This window comes from Dermacentor silvarum, chromosome 1 (genome assembly GCF_013339745.2).
Source record: "Dermacentor silvarum isolate Dsil-2018 chromosome 1, BIME_Dsil_1.4, whole genome shotgun sequence".
Lineage (NCBI taxonomy): Eukaryota > Metazoa > Arthropoda > Arachnida > Ixodida > Ixodidae > Dermacentor > Dermacentor silvarum.
Window position 1 is genome coordinate 87506754 of NC_051154.1, and position 20351 is coordinate 87527104.

A 20351-nucleotide genomic window follows, 5' to 3' on the forward strand; every position below is an offset into this window, starting at 1 on the left:
GGTGGTGCCGCTGCTATAGTAATGGTTGCAGCGTGCCTGCCGACCACGGAGGAAGACACAGGAGGAGCGACTCGTCTATCTCACAATGCATTCGGCGCGTCCAATTGATGTTACTCTGGACGACACGCGCCCGACTTTCTGCAGTTCTCTCTTCCACCGCTCACTTCCTCTTCTTTGAGCCTTCGTAACGTGCGCTGTCCCGTTCATTTCTCCGCTAGATGTTAGCGCTAAATATGTGCGCCGCCGTACGGACAGGGCATGAAGAAAAAATGTCGTGTGCGCTAGAACGAACGTAACCGTTGACCAGTTAATATTATGCCGACATCGCGAAACGCGGTCGCGATATTTTTTATATTGTCGGCGCTGTGAGCGGAAACTGGCGCCCCGCTGCGTGACTGTTGCTATACGTGCGAGTGCTAGTCATAAGTGACTCTGTAGCGAGTGCTAAATTGCAGTGCCATGCACTTAGGAACCGGTGCAGGAAGATAAAATAGGCAGGATATTAATTGGTGTGCCTTAAACTTATCAGCCGAGTTGACCGGCGCCTGTGTTGTCTATATTTTTTTTTTTTTTTACTTTTTGTCACAAAGTTTGACAGACAGGTGTGCCGACTCTGCTGATAATCGTTGGTGCATAACGCAGAACTGCACTTCTCCTATAGAGGGCGTAACTCTGACTTGTCCACCACACATGCGCACGCCGTTTGTTTCCTTGACCGCGCTTCCTGCCCGCCGTATATCCACAGCTCGTGTCGTCTGTTAGCCAGACAGTCGCGCCACACTGATTCGTTCGCCTTGGTTTATTCGCGCGGGGTAAACAGCATTCGCAGTCTGAGAATTCTGGCCTAGCGACCGCATATGCAGTTACCTGCGTTTTTATTCTAACATTATTGATGGTGTTGCACTTACCGCCGCTTTGTTCTCAATCAGATTTACAGCAATATCACATTTGTTGGCCCGAATCGTTCTATGATCCTTGTTCGTGAGAGCTTGCGCCAACGAAGTAGGCCTAGTGGTAGAACGCCCGCCTGGGCTGCGGGAGGCTGTGGGTTCGATTCCCACCGCCGCCGGGCACCCACTGATTCAAATGGGTACAAGTATGCCCCGGCCTGGCGTTCGGCTTCCCTCAGGGGCGATACGTTTGGGAAAGGAGCCTGCGCCCTGAATTCCCGTCGAAACCAACGTGAGCACGGAAAAAAAGTGATGTCTGGTCCGCTCCCATGGCGGTCATTTCCCATGTGGCGCCCCAAGCACCTATTGAGGTGGGGGCGCCTTCGGGTTGAGGTCAAACACCCCTTTCCAAGCGTTGAGGTCCCATAATGGCCGAGCACCAGGCCGGGAGCGCGCTTGTACCTATTTTACCGGTAGGTACCGGCGGCAGCACTTGCCTCCCACAGCCGCGGCGGCCGCGTTTCGATGGGGGCGAAATGCAAGAACGCCCGTGTACCGTGCATTCGGTGCACGTTAAAGAACCCCAGTTGATCAAAATTAATCCGGAATCCCCCCACGACGGCGTGCCTCATAATCATGTCTTGGTTTGGCAAGCAAAACCTCAGAATTTAAATCATTTTACTTCGTGCTCAGAGCAACCAAGAAAGTCCGATCACCTTGGACAGTTGATACCAATCCCAGCATTTACTATCCAATTGTTAGAAAATTAGGGCGCGAAGTAATAGACCACTTCAACCACGTGAATATTTCCCGTTGCCTCGAATGCGTACATCACCTGTCGCTGAGTTTGCGCTCCTCGTTAGGCCAGCATGCGCTTAGCTCAACGGGATTCGCGGAAGCGCTGTTCGTGCTGAGAGAAAAGGCTGATAAAACACGTGTCATGACACACGTGTGCTTGCTTATCTGGTTGGTACAGAAAAAAGTAAATCCCAAAGAAAACAGGCAAACAACGACGTCAAATGGATTACTTAACGATGCCGAACAAAAAATGCAATCTTGTTGAGAACTTCAGCAATGCCAAAGCAGCTTCAGCGCGAATTTTTTAAATAAAAACGCAAGTCACTGTATACTGTCGTTCCTTCGCGTGGGGCTTGGCAATATGCATTCGTGCACACTTGTGGAACAGCGGAAAATGACAACGCCGCGCCACGGTGGCTGCGGATTGGTTAAAGCCAGGCTTGCCACACGACCACGAAGCACATCGCACGTCTATCTTGCCGACAAAGAAAGAGGACTGACGCGTGAATGTCTTACTCTTTTATTATGGCTCGTATTATTTGTAGACACTGTCAAAATTTATACACCACGTTCCGTTCCAGGCCACAGAATGAGATTCCTGCGGCATTCCGTCTTTCCTTTTTTTTTTTTTTTTTTTTTTTGTCATAGCAGACGACGCGCGAGAAGTTGGCGTTTACGCGTCTCGCCACGATATCGCTTCGTCAACGCCGCTACGCGGGCGCTTTCTTGAGTGCTATTCCGAGGTGCTATTTTGTACATTTTCGCATTTTCGAATTCGACCATATTGTCGAATTCGCCACTTTGTCAGCTCTGATTGGCCCAGAGGTCGGCTACGGCCACTCTGATTGGCTCAAAAAGCCGCCATTACAGAATTCGACAATATGGCGGAATTTGACGATGTCCGGAATATATAGTACATCTATAGATAACACCCCTTATCAATACTGATAGGCGGGGCTGCGCCGAATTTCCAACTGTTTGGGAGAGATACGAGAGCAAGGAAGTCGCTTGCGAAGCTACGAAAATGTGAGAGGATGATGAAGAGAGACGAAGCAGAGTGAATGCACAAGGTCCATTCACACAGGCCGCGATGGCAAGGCCATGCAAAATGCGACCTAGAACCAATTGGAAGTGACATCAAGATTTTACGTACAATTGCAGCGTACAATTGCATGACAGAACACCAGTTCATAAAAATTGTACATCCATTACGTCAATCTTGAAAATATTTGTAAAAATACACACGATAACATTAGAACAATAAAAAATGAAATTACGACTGTTTTCTTCTATCCACAAACAATAATAGATATGAAACTGTCAGCTTTCTGCAGTTCGTTTTCTGTTATGTGGTGATGTTTGCTGAAATATGCTGAGATGGTATTAACTTATTGGACAATTTGATGTCGCCGGAAGTTTCTGAGGTAAAGCCACAAAAATTAAGCAATGTATGTATGTTAGTATCTTCATAAAATTTAATCAGAAATTTTATGTTTGAATGGTCTCATTTCTCTATTATATGATGTAGCTATGTGTTCAGTACCATGAAATAAAGCTGCAGGTGGGATGCGTGCTAAGCTACTGAATATGAGAACGTGGTTTTTGTAAATTATTTTAATAAACGGGTGTTTCTTTCTTAACACAGAACGAAGAGGTGTGCGTTAGTTCGGTGGACACATGTGGTACATAATTCGACATCCTGTTGAACCCAACGCTGTGTATTCATGCGTAACACACGAAGGCTCACCGGTCAAAATGACTGCCGTTAGAATTGCGGGCTATAAATACCGACAGGTTATGTATTCAATTAGTAGCCCAGTGTGACGCGATGTTGTGGTGATCATTCTCATCTGTCTTTCGTCAGTCACTTTTGTTCTCGTTGGTCTAATATGTTGCTTCTTGTGTAATGTTCTTGCAACTGTGCGCACCATTGTGAATTTTGTATACGTACTATTATGTCGTGCCTCCCCAGCCATTGATGTCTGTGTTTGGAACCCTATGAGACGTGGTGCGGCTTAAATGTCTTGTTCACCTGCGTACGGTGTCATGTAATTATAACCAGAAGCTTTTATTTTGTAGCGTTAGCTACACTGGCCTAGCCAAGCCCGTTTCGCGCGGCACATCAAGAACCGTGCTGCGCATGCGCAAGGATCAGTGATGTCACACGGCTTGCGCACCGGAGCCGGCACCTCTCGCGCACTCCGCCGCCGCCGCGCGCGACTCACCGCCGCCGGTCTGCGCATTCCAGAGGAGTGACGTCGTAGCCGTGGTAGACGCACTGGCGCCGGCGCGCGCTCGCTGTGCAGTCGCCGTCTGACACTGCGCTGGAGCCGCTGCGCTTCTGACTGGCGTTTGCCAGTGTGGTATAGCCATGGAGAAGGAGAGCGCAAATGCTGCTCAACAGCGCAGAAGAACGGAGAAGCTTGACTCATCGGATCCCGAAGTAGTTGCCTGGCAATTAGCGGTTGAGCGTAGGAGACAACCAGGAAAGCTAAGAATAATCAGCTGAACCTTTGCTAACGCTACGTATATCCTGGCATAGCCGAGCTAAGCCACTGCAACTTTTTTTTATTTATTTTTTCTTTTTCTTCTTTTTTTTTCCTAACTTACTTTTCTCTCTGTCACCGTGCAATACTCAATTTCAATGTTTACAATGCTTTCATAGCGGTGCACTCACCATCTGTAAAACGCGTATTTGAATTTTTCCAGCCTTGGGCATGTCTCATAACTCAGCATTCTGTCATGCGGCAGTTTTCAACGTATATGAAATGGCGTGCCTAACGAACTTCGGACCGAAAACGCTTACTTTTATAGCCAAAAAGTCACGTGTATAGCATTACGCCCTTCCAGGAATTGCGTCATTTCCGTTGAGCAGTTGGCCCCGCGAAATGTACAGTGCACTTAGGTGTCCCACCAGCCGCCATTTGAGGACGTGTGTAGGCTGCTATGGAATTATCGTTACCACGCTGCGTATACCTTGGAAGGCACGAGTGTGTGACATCAGCGTGGCCCTTTAGACACGAAAGAAAATTGTATTTCCAGGTGCCTGTTCTGCCCTAGTCGGCGCTCGTCTGTCTGTCTTATACTCCGTGCTTCATGCTCTCGACGCAGCGCACGGATTGATGAACGCTGCTCATAATTTCAGCGTTTTCAATGTACTTGCTCCGGTAATTATTGACGGTAATTATGTGACGAGAACGATAGTGACAAGGTAGTTATGCGACCAGTGCAACGCGGTGGTGGTGGTGTAATAGATCACACGCGAAAATACCCACGATTATCCCATCTATATTGCATGTTTTTTTAAGGCCACTGCAATGACCGCCTAATTTATTTATTTATTTATTTTTTAACCGCGGTGTAAAATAAAAATCGTTCTGAACTTGACCTCTCTGTGCCGTTCCAGCCGGAGTCTCGTGGACCGCTCCACGCCAAACGCCACCAGCCGGAAACTCGATCCTCTCCGATTTATATTCCTTTTCCTTAAAGAAATTATGGGTTTTTACTAGGTTTAAATAAACGCATTCCCAGAATATTTTGCACAAAAAAAAGTTTTTGGACTCGTGATGACCATTGTAGAACTGTCCCCAAAACGTACTATCTGCGAATATTTTACTTTTTTTTTTCTGCATGTTGCACAATTGGTCCGAGGAGAAAAAGAAAAGACCGAAATTTGTAACAAAAATAACCGCGGTTTGTCCTGTGTTTAGACGTTAAGAACACACTGAGCTGGCTCATAAATAAATGCGGCGATAAGCGGGTGTTATAACGAAGGGTAATAACTCTCAGTACAGAACTTTTAATAAAATATAGTTTCGTTCTAACAAAGCAAAGAATATTTCAAGTTGATCTCGATCATTCCAATATTTCGGTTCACAGTTGGGCTTCACATACCATTGGTATCTTGGCGGGAAATACGAACCAGGGTGACGCACACGGTGTTAAAATGCAGTAGCTGGATTTGCTGCGCGAAACCTAAAAGTGGCAGAGCTGTACGTGCAACACAGGATTTACGGTTCTTGTTTCCAACTGAATTCTCGGTGGTGCATAATTGCTATAATTAACGCAATTTTGACGTATGGTTAGAGAAGTTATTTTATTAAGGTTGCTTCTTTGAACCTCTACCTAATGAGACGTCGTAATTACGTTATTGCATTTATGATAACAAACGCCATTTTTATGCCTTGTTAGAGATGTTACTTTATTAATGTTACTTCTTGAAACCTTTGAAATATTCAAATTGACTTGTCGCATTTATGATAACAAATGCAATTTAGATGTCTTGTTAGAGATGTTAGTTTAATAATGTTACTTATTTAAACGTTTGATAACGGTTCTTGTTTCCAACTAAATTCTTGGTATATGCTCGATAAATGCTATAATAAACGCAATTTTGATGTATGGTTAGAATACTATTTTATTAATGTTACTTCATTAAACCTGTAATCAGACATCGAAGTTGCGTTGTCGCGTTTATAATAACAAACGCAATTTTGATGCCTTGTTAGGGATGTTACATTATTAATGTTACTTTTTACCTCTAATGAGACATTGAAATTGCTTTCTCGCATTTATGATAACAAACGCAATTTCGGTGTCTTGTTATAAATGTTACTTTATTAATGGTACTGTTTTAAACGTCTAATGAAGCATCAAAATTGCGTTATCACATTTATGATAACAAACGCAATTTCGGTGTCTTGTTAGAGATGTCACTTTATTAATGTTGCTTCATTAAACCTCTAATGATACATTGAAATTGCGTTTTCGCATTTGCAGTTCGAAACAAGAACCGGTAACCGCGTGTTGCACAACTGCCTCTTTTGTTCTTGCGTAGCGAATCGAGCTCCCGCATCTGGCCATTCTATAATTTGATCATTTCTAACTTGGTGTTAGTATTGTCCGAAATTGTCTTTTTAGTTCAAGCATAATGCCCAATCGTTCCAAAAATGCAAGCCTTGCAGAAATCCGCGAAGCACTCGATTTTCGACGACGTTTTCCCTCACACCTTTCCGCGGTTTGATGAAATTCAAGTGGCCCTCACCTGTAAAAAAAAAAAGAAAGAAAAAAAACATTGAAAGAAAACAAATAGGGGCAGCTTCACACTAGTGGTGCTAAGACTGGGCAAACAGCGAAGCTGGCGACCCCATCTAGCTTTATCTCGGTTCGGCCAAGTTTTTGCGAGGTTATGCTTCGAGACTCGGCCACGTACAGTCAACCACAAAAGTTTGCGGATCACGCGAGCGCGTGGCCCAGAGCCTCTTCGCGACACTTCCGCTACGTCACCAGCGATCGACAGCAGCGCTACGTTGAAGACGCATCCCTCCTTAAATCTATGGCCTGTCTATTTTCGCACTGTGCGCAAATATTTTCTACCTATCTCTTTCAACGTGACGCGCTCTTTGTTAGCCAGGGCTACTTGCTTATATTTTGAGAGCAGAATATCAGTACAAGTAATCAGACAGCGTATTCTTCGGCTGTGATCAGTTCTATTTTCGCGTAGCCACGCTGTTTTTTTTTTTTTTTTTTTTTTTTCGTGAGTGCGTGAGTGAGCGGTGAGGCAGCCATGGGACACAGATGCTTAGTCAGTAGGCAGAATTTTTCCGTTCCTCCCCCATCGCTAAGTGACAGTAGCGGCCGGGATTTGATCGCCTGCGCCCAGGTTTTGCTGCGCAAAGCCCGAACCACCGCGCTGCTATAGTGGTTACATTTAGAAAAATAAGAAATAATCGGGTGCGATGACTCTTTTTATAACCCTTTGCGACACGGCGTCCTCGTTTGGGGACTCGAACTTCGGAGGCGCGTCCCACGCCACGTGTTTCTTCAAATGACCTAAAACTCAGTGTGCACATTCGTGTCCGCTTCCTGATGAGACAACTAGCGGTCAGTTAACTTCATTGTCCTGCGTATTGCTGCAGATGATCACTTTGCTGGAGACACTACCATGTTAGACAATCGTTCGACGTGCCGCGTTCCAAGACCAACGTCAAGAGTATTTTTTTTCTCCGGTCGACACGAATACAACCGAAAAAGCAAGTGTGGATGCGTTTCGGGCCTAATAGTTGATTCTTTTTATGCAAGCATTGAAGCTGACGGATTTCAGAATAATTAGATAATGAGTTATACGCTAATTAATTTTTTTACTGAAACTCGCACAAAACAGCACATTGCTTCGTCTTCTTTCTTGGAATGTAATAGTGAGCGTCTTGAAATGATGCCATGCGCATTTGACGCATTTGCAGACAGTGCATCATAATTCGTGTCTGAAGGGGATGAATTTATTCACAAGACATTTACAGAAGTGTCATGAAACATAGGTCTCTCAATGATCTAGTAGGAAGTGAAATGTCCGCCGTTTTCTAGCACCTTATTGATGCGTGTGGGCATCGACTCGTACAAAGATTCAGTAATCTCCGGTCGACCGCGCAGGCTTTCCCATTCTTGTGCGATCGCTTGCCACAGCGTATCGGCCGTGCGGCCGCGGTTGGCTCGTGTGGACAGCCGTTTCTTCAACATGCCCCAGACATTTTCTATGGGATTCAAGTCGGCGCCACATGGAGGCCACTCAAGCTGGCAAACAGCATGTTCTTCTAGCAATGACTGGACGATACGTGCTTTATGGATCGGGCTGCGGTCGTGTTGAAAAAAATAGCAGCCGTCGCTGAAGGGACCGTCCTGCGCATACGGAACGAGGTGTCTAGTGATGACGTCGCAGTACCGTGACGCAGTGAAGGGCCCTTCCAGACGCACAAGGGGACCAAGGCCATCTTTGCTGATTGCTCCCCACACGCTCACGGAACACCGTCCACTGGATAGAACACTCTGTGTGTAATTAGGCAGATATCTGCAAGAAATAGCATACAATTGGGTTCCAGCGGCGCGTCTAAAAATGTTGTGATTCCTCTTGCGTATGAACTTTATAATGCTGTTATAGAGTTGCAATAGAAAACGTGCAAACATCATTAGATAGTACTGAAAGACCCACTGGCAGCTTTTAATTAGCTTCAGAGTAAGTAGTACTATGAAACAATCGTTAATGTTTTCAACATAATACCACTACAGAAAAATCTCGTAATGTCCAAAAGCTCATTTTACGTGAAACATGTTGTGATGCAGAATTAGCTTCGTGAATTAACTGCCAATACACTGTAAACACACCTGCAGTTTAGTGGACGCCAAACCCGCTTCCGTTGGTCCCAGCGCGTGGAAAAAGTTGACTCGTCGCTAAAGATGACATCGCCCCATTTCTCTGTTGTCCAATCTTTCATTGCTGTAGCGAACATGAGTCGTTCTTGTAGCTGGCTGTCTGAGAGGCAGGGCTTCTGTGCTGCTACGAAAGACTGCAGGCCAAGCTCACTCAGCCTTCTTCTTACAGTCTCAGACGATACCGTGAGCGAGAGCGCTTCTCGGATATCCTCTGCACTTTGAAAAGGATCAGCCACGATGGCGGCCGTAATCAGGCGGTCCTCTTCCTCAGTCGTGGCCCTTGGACGCCCACTGCGCTCCATATCTGTGAATCTGTCATCGTCGCGGAAAGCTTGAATAATCCTATTCACGGCAGTCCGGCTCCTGTTGGTTCGGCGGCAGATTTCGCGCTGAGGTATTCCCTCTATAAATAAACGCACAATGTGCCTTCTTTCGTCAAGTGGAACACGCAGCGGCATCTTTCCAAATAGGCAATCACCACGTGGCCTGAAGCAAGTCTACTACGTTTTCAGCGACTGATGCGAAGATGCGCCTATGTGTGAAAGAAAATTTTCTATGCATCCGCTTTTTCTTTATTTTTGATGACAGTGAAACACCTCCCTACCCTTTCTCTCAAGACGCAGAAGCAGCAACACTCATTGGACCAAGATGCTGCCAACCAAAGTGCGCCAGTAAACGTCGCGTAAAAAAATCGTCGCAGCGCTTCGTGAAACTTATCTACCCACTGGCACACCAGTCGACAAAGGTTGCAGTGATTGCTCCGATACTGCTATCAAGCCAGATATGTGGCGGTCTTATCGCAGACAGCGCTCTGCGTCAACACAACGAACTAACAATGTCATGCACGGGAATAAAAAATTAACAGGCAGGCGAGTACCAAGAGGGCTCATATCCGGGAGAGCGCCCCTGTCGCCGCTAGGTGGCGTACCGCTAGGTGGCGCGGATAGGCAGTCTGGCACGCGCTCGCGTGGTCCGCAAACTTTTGTGGTTGACTGTACGTTTCGCGCAATATCACCCCGGAATCATCGACAGCCCAAGGAGCAACGAACACTCGGTCATTAAAGTATGTGGACGCTCAAACGCTTTTGCTCGGTTTCGCGGGATCGTAACTCGGGATCAGACCGAAGTCGTCTCATTCGCTGTCGAGTAGCGGCGCGGCGGCTTTCGCGCCGCGCTTCCTCTTCTTCGAGAGTGACGCTCTTCTTCGGCTGCCCCATCTTCGCGGCGATGCGCTCGGCGCGGAGACGGTGGGGCTTTGGTGTCGCAGCGGCGGCGACGCGGAGCTATATATCCCGTGGGTCGGCGGAGTGACGTCACGGTTTAGCTCCGCCTCTGCGCAGCCGCGGTAACCACTCCGCATGGTGCGGTGACGTCATAGCTTGGCAAAGCTACGGCGAAGCGATGCAGCGCGCGCGATGACGTCACGGCTCACCCAGCTGTGGCAAGGCTCGGCGCGGTCGGCGCAACTGGGGCGAAGCGTTGCTCGGCGACGCATGGTGACGTCATCGCCAGGCGGAGGTTTTACGGCGTACACTCGACGGACCATCCTCGAGCTTAAACAGCTTCGCTAGTTCACAGGGGTATGTGCCATTGCGCTTGGACTCTTTCTGCACTACCTCCAGGATCGGCCCACAGTTTTTGTTCGCACTACGCGGCCTAACCAAGAGCTTAAACAGCTCCGCTGTTAAAAAAAAGGAAAATACACTTTTTAGCGAATCCTGTACTCCAAAACTTGTGTGCTCTACTGTGCATTGAATATCAATCTGTGCTGTCACAGCGGAGTCTTCGTGCCCATCATCTTTCGTCTTTCAGTTTATACCAGCTTGTTGGTGTTGTTGTCGCTGTTGTTATTGAAAGGACCCACCGCGGCAGCTCAGTAAATATGGCACATTCTGCTTCTGCGCATGAACTCCGCGAGATTAGCGCTGTGTCCTGTCCCTTATGAAACTGCTTTTCCGTCCGCTGTCGAGTTTTATATTTTCTGTTTCCTACTTTATCTTTCTTCTTTAGAAGTTTGCTTACAAGCAACTTTATTCGTGTTCTGCTTCTTCTGCACTCAATCGTCGTCGTTATTTCACGTAACGCAACATGTTTAAAGTAGCAAGCATTCCAAATTGCACGAAGGTGCAATTTCGTTTGCCGGCGCGCGCATTCTCATTCGCATCACGTCGGTTGCAACGCGTCGACGAGAGCAGAGTTCTCTCCACTTTCATATCGCGGTATGGCAGCGACATCTTTCTTTAACAAGAAACACCACGACGCGCGCTCCATTCAAAGTTACTACTTGCCTGACAATATCGTATTTCCATTTTTGTTTGTTCGGGTGTGTGTGTGTGTGTGTGTGTGTGTGTGTGTGTGTGTGTGTGTGTGTGTGTGCGTGCGTGGTGGTGGTGTGTGTGTGTGTGTGTGTGTGTGTGTGTGTGTGTGTGTGTGTGTGTGGTGCGTGTGTGGTGCGTGCGTGCGTGCGTGCGTGCGTGCGTGCGTGCGTGCGTGCGTGCGTGTGTGGTGTGTGTGTGTGTGTGTGTGTGTGTGTGTGTGTGTGTGTGTGTGTGTGTGTGTGTGTGTGTGTGTGTGCTGTGCGTGCTGTGCGTGCGTGCGTGTGCGTGCGTGTGCGTGTGAGGGAGAATATCTGGTTCACTAATTTTGCCGACGGCGATGTGACCAAGCCAGAATTGCAAGTGAGTGCATTTAATGTTCGAACACAAAAAGAAAAATACTTTTTTGCAGTTTATGCAGCTCCAACGAATAATACAGAAAAATTTACTGGGTCAATACGAACCCGCGTTCGCATTAGTGAACTTGCCCAGTTCATCCGCCGTAGCGGCGCCACAGCGCGAAGACAGCCAGAACCCGGTCAAGGGCTCTCCCGACCCATCTGCGCACCTCCCCCTATACCTCAACACTTTTCGTTTTCGTCGCAGCGGCAGGCAAAACTCACGCAAACAAGGAAACAAATTATGCAGATCCAATGCACATATTGGAATCTGTGTGAAACGGCAGATCAAATGCTAAATGCTAAAGCTTCGCTTGCGAAAGTGAAGATTGTTTGGGCGGCAGGCTGACGCGTGACTTTGGCATCACCTGGCTCCTTGCATGAAAGCGCAAGTGGGCTCGCGCAGCTGCGTGCCGACTGCCCTCTGAGTTCTGTGGTAAATTTGCTTTCACTAACTTTTTTCGTTTAAAACTGAATACGGGAAAAAAAATCGGCGTACTTTTTTTCATTTTCTTTTTTTCTATTTGAAACGAAAGCGCTGAACACTAGTTATGACACACTTACTACTTTCTCGCGTCTGCTGGAAAAATGCCCTAATTACGGATCATGCAAATGATCCGCAATATATGCATGACTGAACACTGGCTTGCAATGTTGTTCTCAGGGTAGAGTTCGGTAGTATTGGCTGTCCCGTCGGTAAGGGTATGCTACTCTAGTTGCGAACGTTATTGGAACAGATCTGATTTCTTTTTGCTCAGTCAGAAAGATTGGTGTTATTTATTTATTTATTTATTTATTTATTTATTTATTTATTTATTTATTTATTTATTTATTTATTTATTTAGTTAGTTAGTTAGTTAGTTAGTTATCTCTTTTTGTTTGTTTGTTTGTTTGTTTGTTTGTTTGTTTGTTTGTTTGTTTGTTTGTTTGTTTGTTTGTTTGTTTGTTTGTTTGTTTGTTTGTTTGTTTGTTCTTGGAACACGCGTCCATTATTACGAACCGACTGATTATAGGTTCTCTGCGGTCGTAGCTGCTTGCATGTTTCATTGGTCGCCGTAAACCCGTTGTTAGAAATTGATTGGCAGCGAGTGTCCTATGCTAGCGGGGAACACTCCTTGTCCGGCAGACAATGCGCAGCAGCGATTGGGACATTCACCACGGCGGCACGCTTGCAGAAGATTCTCATCAAACTGAGTGCGCTTTGCATTTCTCATTGCCCACTGTCCGTGCAAGGAGCGTTCGTGAGTCAAGAGAGCGCCCGCCACCTGCGCTGTACGAGCGTCTCCGGCGTGTTTGTGATCGGCGAACTGGGATGAAAATGCGCCTGCTCCCTCCCCCACGACCGCCGGGCCGAAAACAAATGCGGACGGTGTGCCGGCAAACATTCAGAGCAGCCAGCAGAGACCCAAATTGAAGTGTGGGGACGCGCCGCCAGGCAGCTCGCGTGCGTGATGCTCGCAGGACGATTGCGTTGCCATGGTCACCGTAAGGTGGTTGCCGTGACAACCAATTCTCCGCATCTCCCTTGCGTTCTGCCCGCAGGAAGCGTTTCAGAGAGGACGAGATGAAAGATTCCTTTTCTGCTGCCTTTATATATATATATATATATATATATATATATATATATATATATATCATCGAGGCGGAAAGGGTTTTGGTGACCTTTTATTTCAGGCGTATGCATGCACGCGCGCACTGCTGGCTTCAGTGTCCTTTTGCTTATTCGAATTTCGAAGATAAAGCAGCGCGCCTTGGTTGGTGATGATTTGTTCCTGGAATTCAACCTGGTAACCTCTGCTTAGCAGCCAGAATGACTCTTTTTAACGATTGTTTGCTGGTATGCACAGGTACCGAGCCATGCTGTGTATTTTAGACCACATTGCATCTGGTCATGCATGCCATGGAGACGAAGGTGCTTTGAGAACTTTCCACAACGCCAATCACGTAATGCATCATAACAATTGAATCGCTTAAAATAGCGATAGAGAAACAAGTATTTATTATAGCTAATCTTCACGACAAGCAGCTCTTCCTGCTTCAAGGGGGCTGGAAGCGGTGTGGGACAAAGGGGGAGGATAAGGCTTACTGCGATTAATGGTAATGTATGACCGTGACCGGTTATGTTCGTGATTTTATATGCGTGATGGGCTATGGTGTCTTTTGCGTTGTGTCACCCTCACCTAGGGCCTTCAAATCGTATACTTGGTTATTCGAGAAGTAAGCTTGCTGCGATGGAATGGTCCGAAAGTGCAGTGAATCTGAGCAGGCGCTAAGTGAAGGTACCGCTATCTTATTATTGGGCTAACGGAAAATTCCTGACCTAGCCTGTCCGCTGTTACTTCTGGCTGATAAGTTGGCTACTTCAGCGTCTTTTTGTTATGGCGCCGTACGCACGTGCTCGGGACGATGACCGCTGTTGAAAACTAGCTACACCGTACGTGATTGTCTTTTATTTGTAGTACGTTTTGTTGAAAGGTACCCTGGGGGGAGTAGTGCGCGTATCTTTGTTCTTCTTTCCAGTGTTGTTCAAGCATCGTAAAGGCATTTTCTCAGCTCGCCTGTGTTTCAGCTGACAGCGAAGTAGCAGACCTCCACGCGGCTGCGTAGCTGGGTTCGTATTAAACTGTTGATATGATGATAAAGGAGTCCTTGAGAAGACGCAAAGTGACAGCGAACATTTTATTAGTGAAGGTGGCGTAGTTCTGGCGAATAAAAAGCTTTGTAAGTTCGACTCAATTTTTTTTTCTTTTTTACCAAGCAGAATGCAAACATTTCTACAGCCGTCCAGCACGGTTCTGCATTCTCGCTGCCTGCAAAATAGGGTTATTTTTGCTCATAAGGACTGTTTATAATTGGCCACTGCTATTGCTAATAAATTCGTTATCACTATTAACTGGTGCCTGCTCTTGCAAAAAGGTCTAGCATACGAACTGTTTTCTTTTTTTTTTTTTTTTGAATATGGAGAAATTTTGCATAAAACTGCGGCACGACTGTATATTGAGAGTACGGCTAACATTTTGTTTGTAGCTTCTTCCTACGCCACATTCCGGAAAGAACGTCAGATGTTCAAGTTATAGTTTTGGATGTGTCTTAAGTAGAGACCGGAACTTTAGGCAATATACCTATTTTTTTTTTCCTTACGTCCTTGTCGTGCCTATTTAACATATAAGCACGAACTAAAGGCCAGAGCCTATACTGTATATGCCTTAATTAAATGGCAGCTTTAATGCCTGTTATAGGTGCCTAAAACAGTATTTTAGTGCCCTAAACATCCGGTCTTTAGTCATGAATGATCTTGACACTTCACACTATGACAGCGAAATGGCAACTTTGTAATCATTGCACAAGTATATAAAAAAAATTGGAGAGAAGGGAGGGTGAAAGCAGGGTGAAAATAGCAAACTAAAGTGTGCATTGACACTTTATTCATGCAAGAACTTGTGCTATGGTTGACAAACGAAGCACGCAATGTCTTAATATAGGAAGATATTATTTATGCAAGATAAATAGCAAAAACTGTTTTCAACTGCGGCACTCTATGGCCGTCCTTAGTAAAGTTGGCCGTTCTTCGCTTCTCTGCGATGATGCATCATGACATGAGCCAGTATAATTAAATAAATATTTACGCGTTTCATGTAGAGGTATTTTTCATGTCGAAGACGGTAGAGACGGTATCTCCTGGCGTTTCTCATTTGTCACTACAACGGCTAGACATTTTTCATGGAAGTTATTGATAACAGTCGCACTGCTGTTTCCGCCTAATGTACTAAAAACTCTCTGCCTATGCACGTGGCTCTGAACACCGCCTTGCTCTGCTCGCAGGTTCCTGGGGCGTGGCTCAATGTTTGTCTTCTCAATGAGCCAGTTCCTGCGGCTTCTGCGCCTAGACGCTGACTCGCCGAATCTGCCGCTCTTCAGCTCGCTACTGGACGTGGGCGCGGGCGACGGCAACGTGACGGCAGCCATAGCGCCCCTGTTTGGCCAAGTGGACGTGACCGAGAAGTCGCCGTCCATGCGACGCGTGCTGGGTCGGCGTGGCTTCCGAGTGTTAGACGCTGCGTCGCTCAGGCCTGCCGATGGGGACGACGACGGGGACCAGCAGCTGTACGACGTGGTCTGCTGCCTGAACGTGCTGGACCGCTGCGAGACGCCGCTAGCACTGCTGCGCACGCTCAAGGCTCGACTCACAAACCCCGCGGGGAGGCTGGTGCTGGCGCTCGTGCTGCCGCTGTCGCAGTACGTAGAGTCGGGCAAGTGCGGCGCCAAGCCGCTCGAGACTCTGAACGTGCGCGGCTCGACGCTGGAGCAACAGGTCCGCTCGCTTTACAAGGACGTCATGGTGCCCGCTGGTTTCATCTTGGAGTCCTGGACCCGGCTTCCCTACCTCTGCGAAGGCGACCTCGAACAGGCCTACTACTGGCTGGATGACGTGGTCATGGTGCTCAGAGCTGCCGATGCACATGGAGCTGGGCCATCTTGACGCCCGTTCCGCTGCCTAGAACCAATAGCTCCGTCAGGAAAGGACATGTTTATGCAATGCAATACATGGCGCACTACGGCCTTACTCTTGCAGCAGCTGTTCTTGAGAAGCGAAGTGCGCATGCATGTGGCACCGGGAGGGCACACCAGTGGCTCTTTCTTTCTTTTTTGTTCTTGTGCTGATAGTTCCGCAGCTGAAGCCTTCAGCGTAGCGCAATTTGAAGGTTATCGGGCCAGCGTGAGCCGATGACTGGCCTCTTACAGCATCATGGGAATCAAATTGATGATTTCCCTTTCTCCATTCACTGTTACATTTGTCTCTCCACTGCTATGTGCTACCAACCATCTCTCTGAAACAGGCATCTTCAGTGGCGGTGCTTCTCTTTTTTTTTTCCTTTTTTTTCCATTTTTGTGATAATTTCTAGTTTTGATTCACATTTATTGACTATTGTGATAGTACCATGCACTTACTCTAAACGCTGTTTCACCTATTTCTGAAGTACAGCGCACGCATCTCGACGGGGTTTTTAGCGCGTTTCGGGCGTAGCTAATTTGGGTTGATTAATGTTTCGCAGAACCGCCTAGTCCTTATATCTCTTGGCGCCCTTGAAACTGCAGCCGTCTTAGTAAAAAAGCCCGCTTTGGCATACTACATGCATTGCGGATGAGTCTTGATGGGCACCTAGAAAAAAAAAACAATTTTTTTCGCTGCCAGATATTTGGCAAAATATTAGCAAATAATACACGCACAAATACAAATATTAGCGATTAATAACACAAATACAAATATTAGCGAATATAGGCTTGCATCACAAAGGAGCGCAAGTACTGTTTGTAACAGGCACCGGGGCCGATCGTGATAACGGAGGCGCCGGCCGCTGACACACAGAGGGACAAGCTTCGTGAATCTGGCCCCTGCAGATCCCCATGAATTTGTGGGCCAGATGACCCCCCCCCCCCCCTCTGAATACAAAAATTATAGATAAAAAACATGTACGCGTATAGCATACCTGATTGAATCACGCAGGCGAGGTGACTATTTGTCACCGCCCCGTTTCAAAGGGGAGGCCATTAAATCATCATCATCATATGGTGTCAATTTTTCGTCTGTTAAAAAAAAAGGACTAGGTAAGACATTAAGCAAAATAAGAAAAAGAGCTTGGTGGCGCAACCCACAGCTCCGTTTCAAAGAGGACGCTCATAGCATCCATCCATCCATACGACGAGGAAACGCCGGAGAGGGCGAGGGCCTGGTCCGGTCATAGTGTCCCTGTATATGCTAGCATATACACTAAGGCTATTTTTAATCATGAAATGCTTTTAGCTCCCGTTGTCGGCGACCTTCAAGTGACCTTGAGCCAAAAGCCAGAGCCGTTATCCGGGCACTCAAAACGAGAACATGCCGACAAGTTGCGAGAACAAAACGAGATCATCCGGGCAACCAGTCAAAACTTAAATGCGGTCTCTGGCCCCCAACCATTTGTACAGGATCGCATTGCATACGCTAGTTACTCTCCAAACAAGTTACAAAAAATATTGCTTCTGCGTTCTTCCTAATTTTCCTTCACAATATCACTCAATCTGTAACTTCTATTACGCTGAAGTTTTGTCATTTCCAATAGCGACGTTCCAAAGGCAGATACAGGGGACCTGGTGTAGCGTCTCAGCCAGAGGCTAGGGTTGTCATACTGTCGCGTAGGAAACGCCGAAGTACTAACGCAGGCGGAACGAAGGACACGTTAATTTATTGTTAATTTATTGTTAATTAGGCTGTATAAGTGTTAATGTTTCTGCATTGTGTTTTATTTTGAGTGAGTTTGGAGTTGAGTATAATTAAAATATGTTTGCTGTGCTACCCTGCGTCTCCCAACTCCACCTGCCGTAACATCCGCACGCCCCCGAGATCAGTGACACATGACAATTGGCGATCCTGCCAGGATTTCATTCCGGCCGTGTCACTGATTTTGGTGGTCTAGAGATGAAGTGGGAACGTTTGGCGGCGATAGTTTAAAGATTTAAACCTATCGAAGGACGACGCGATGACGTTCTTTGAGTATGCTCAACAAGAGAAAAAAAAGCAGCGCGAACGAGCGCGCGAACTGCACAAAAGAGAAAAAAAATTTGGAGTTGAGGATTAAGCTAGCGGGATTGAATGCAGATTCCCGTGATGCTTCTAGCACACCAAGGTCGGCGTCATCCAACCAACCTTTTCCCATACCGAGACAAATTTGCCCCAGAAAACTAATTGCACCTTTCGATGAGCGAAGGGATGACCTAGATGCGTATTTGCATCGGTTTGAGAGGATCACAGTCAGGCAAGGGTGGGAGAGGAGCGAGTGGGCTAACGCTATAAGCCTGTGTGTATTGGGCGAGTTTCTGAGTGTCTTTGGGCGCATGCCAGCAGAGGAATCATTAGACTATAACAAGGTGAAGAAAACTTTATTACAGAGATTCAGATTGACCGCAGAAGGGTTCCGGGAGCAGTTTAGGTCATGTAAGCCTGTAGGTTCAAAAACAGGCAAGCAGGCAACAGGCAAATTATTTTGAGAGGTGCATAGAGCTGTCCGAGACGGACAAAACGTATGAAGGGGTTCGCGACAAAGTCGTGGGTGAGCAATTTCTTGCCAGCTGTAGCAACAGTTTGGGAACATTCCTTAAAAGAGAAAACTACAAGCTGTGGAGCAGATGGCAGAACAAACAGACCAGTTCGGAGAGGCACAAGGATTGAGAAATTTGGGAAAGGGTGACAAAGATGCGCACACAGCAGCAGTAGGATAGATGAGGAACCAGGGGCAAATTAGTAGACAAAGGGGACCGCAGAGATGTTTTCTATGTAATCGGTTAGGTCATTTAGCGGTAAACTGTCGAGTCAGGAAGCACCGGTGGTTTGCCCGTTGTGCCAAAAGAAAGGTCACAGGGCAGACGAATGCAAGACTAGGTCCGTGGTTAAGATGGGATATGTATAATGAGGTTAAGAGAGCATGGACAGAGAGAGCAGGACATGCCCTTAGTGGAATGCGAGGTACAAGGGCGCAAAGCTAGTCTTGAGAGACACGGGAGCCAATACCGTTTTAGTAAAAAGGAGTCTAGTGCCACTAGAAAACATGACCGGGTACTTTAAACCAGTAATCTTGATAGATAAGTCTGTTAAATATCTGCCAGAGGCACGGATTCAAATATCGACACTGTTTTTTACAGGGCTGGTCACAGCTAGATGTGTGGAGGACCCCCTTTATGATTTGATTGTGGGAAATGCATCTGGGGTGAGGAAGTCAGACGACCCAGACCTAAGTTGGAAGTAGATAGGGAAGGATGTGGAAGAAAAGGGACATTCAGAAGCGCAAAAAGAGGGGGTGCAAGAGACAGACGTAGCAGCTGCGGTACAAACACGAGCAGGTAGGAGTACCAAACCTTTGACAGCCTTGAAGTTACAGCCAATAATGGATTAAATATAACCGCAGCAGAATTTAAATAATTACAGAACAAAGATGAGTCAATAAGAAAGTGTGAACAGAAGATAGGGGAACTGGTGCGAAGGAAAAGGAGTTGGACAACAGTGGAGTTTATAAAGAAGAATAACCTATTGTACCGGAGGTGTGTGTTTAGTTCAGGTATGGAAGTACAACAGTTGATGGTCCCGAAGGAGCTGAGGGCTACAGTACTGAAGATAGGGCACGATAGTGTGTTGAAGGGTCACCGAGGAATAAAGACGAACCGCTCCTTTAAGCAGAGTGTGTGTATTTATTGAATATGTTCACTCTTGTGCGTGCTTATGTTCTTTGTTTGGATGCAATGGTTTCACTTTTTTCTTCTTATTTTCTTCTTTTTCTACTATATTCCATGTTGTAACCACTCCTGCATGGGCTCGAGGAGGGCTTGCAGTATTGTAAAATAAATACATAAATAAAAGAACACGTTAGAAAGGATCACAGAAGATTTCTTTTGGATTGGGGTGCAGAGTGATGTGAAACGGTATGTGAAACCATGTGATGTATGCCAAAAGACGGTGGCTAAGGGGCATGTAGGAAAGGCGCCTCTAGGAAAGATGCCCATTGTCGAGCTGCCATTTCACAGAGTGGCTATTGATATTATAGGGCCTATTAGTCCCGTGTCCGGAAAAGGAGATAGGTATGTGCTCACGCTGGTGGACGTAGCTACTAGTTACCCTGGTGATGTAGCGCTGAAAACGGTGAATACCATTCAGGTGACCGAAGCATTGTTGGAGATGTTTGCCCGGTATGGCGTGCCCAGTGAAGTTTTGAGTT

At 46.7% G+C, this 20351-nt stretch overlaps 1 protein-coding gene across 1 annotated transcript in view; it reads left to right on the forward strand.

Annotated features, from left to right (window-relative positions):
• Nucleotides 1-20285, forward strand: part of LOC119431826 (protein-L-histidine N-pros-methyltransferase) — a 185957-nt gene extending 165672 nt beyond the window's left edge. Inside the window, exon 4 of the mRNA XM_037699290.2 lies at nucleotides 15430-20285. Coding sequence (XP_037555218.1) covers nucleotides 15430-16087 — 658 coding nt within the window. The 3' untranslated portion in view covers nucleotides 16088-20285. The remainder of the gene's footprint in view (nucleotides 1-15429) is intronic.
• Nucleotides 20286-20351: the final 66 nt, after the last annotated feature.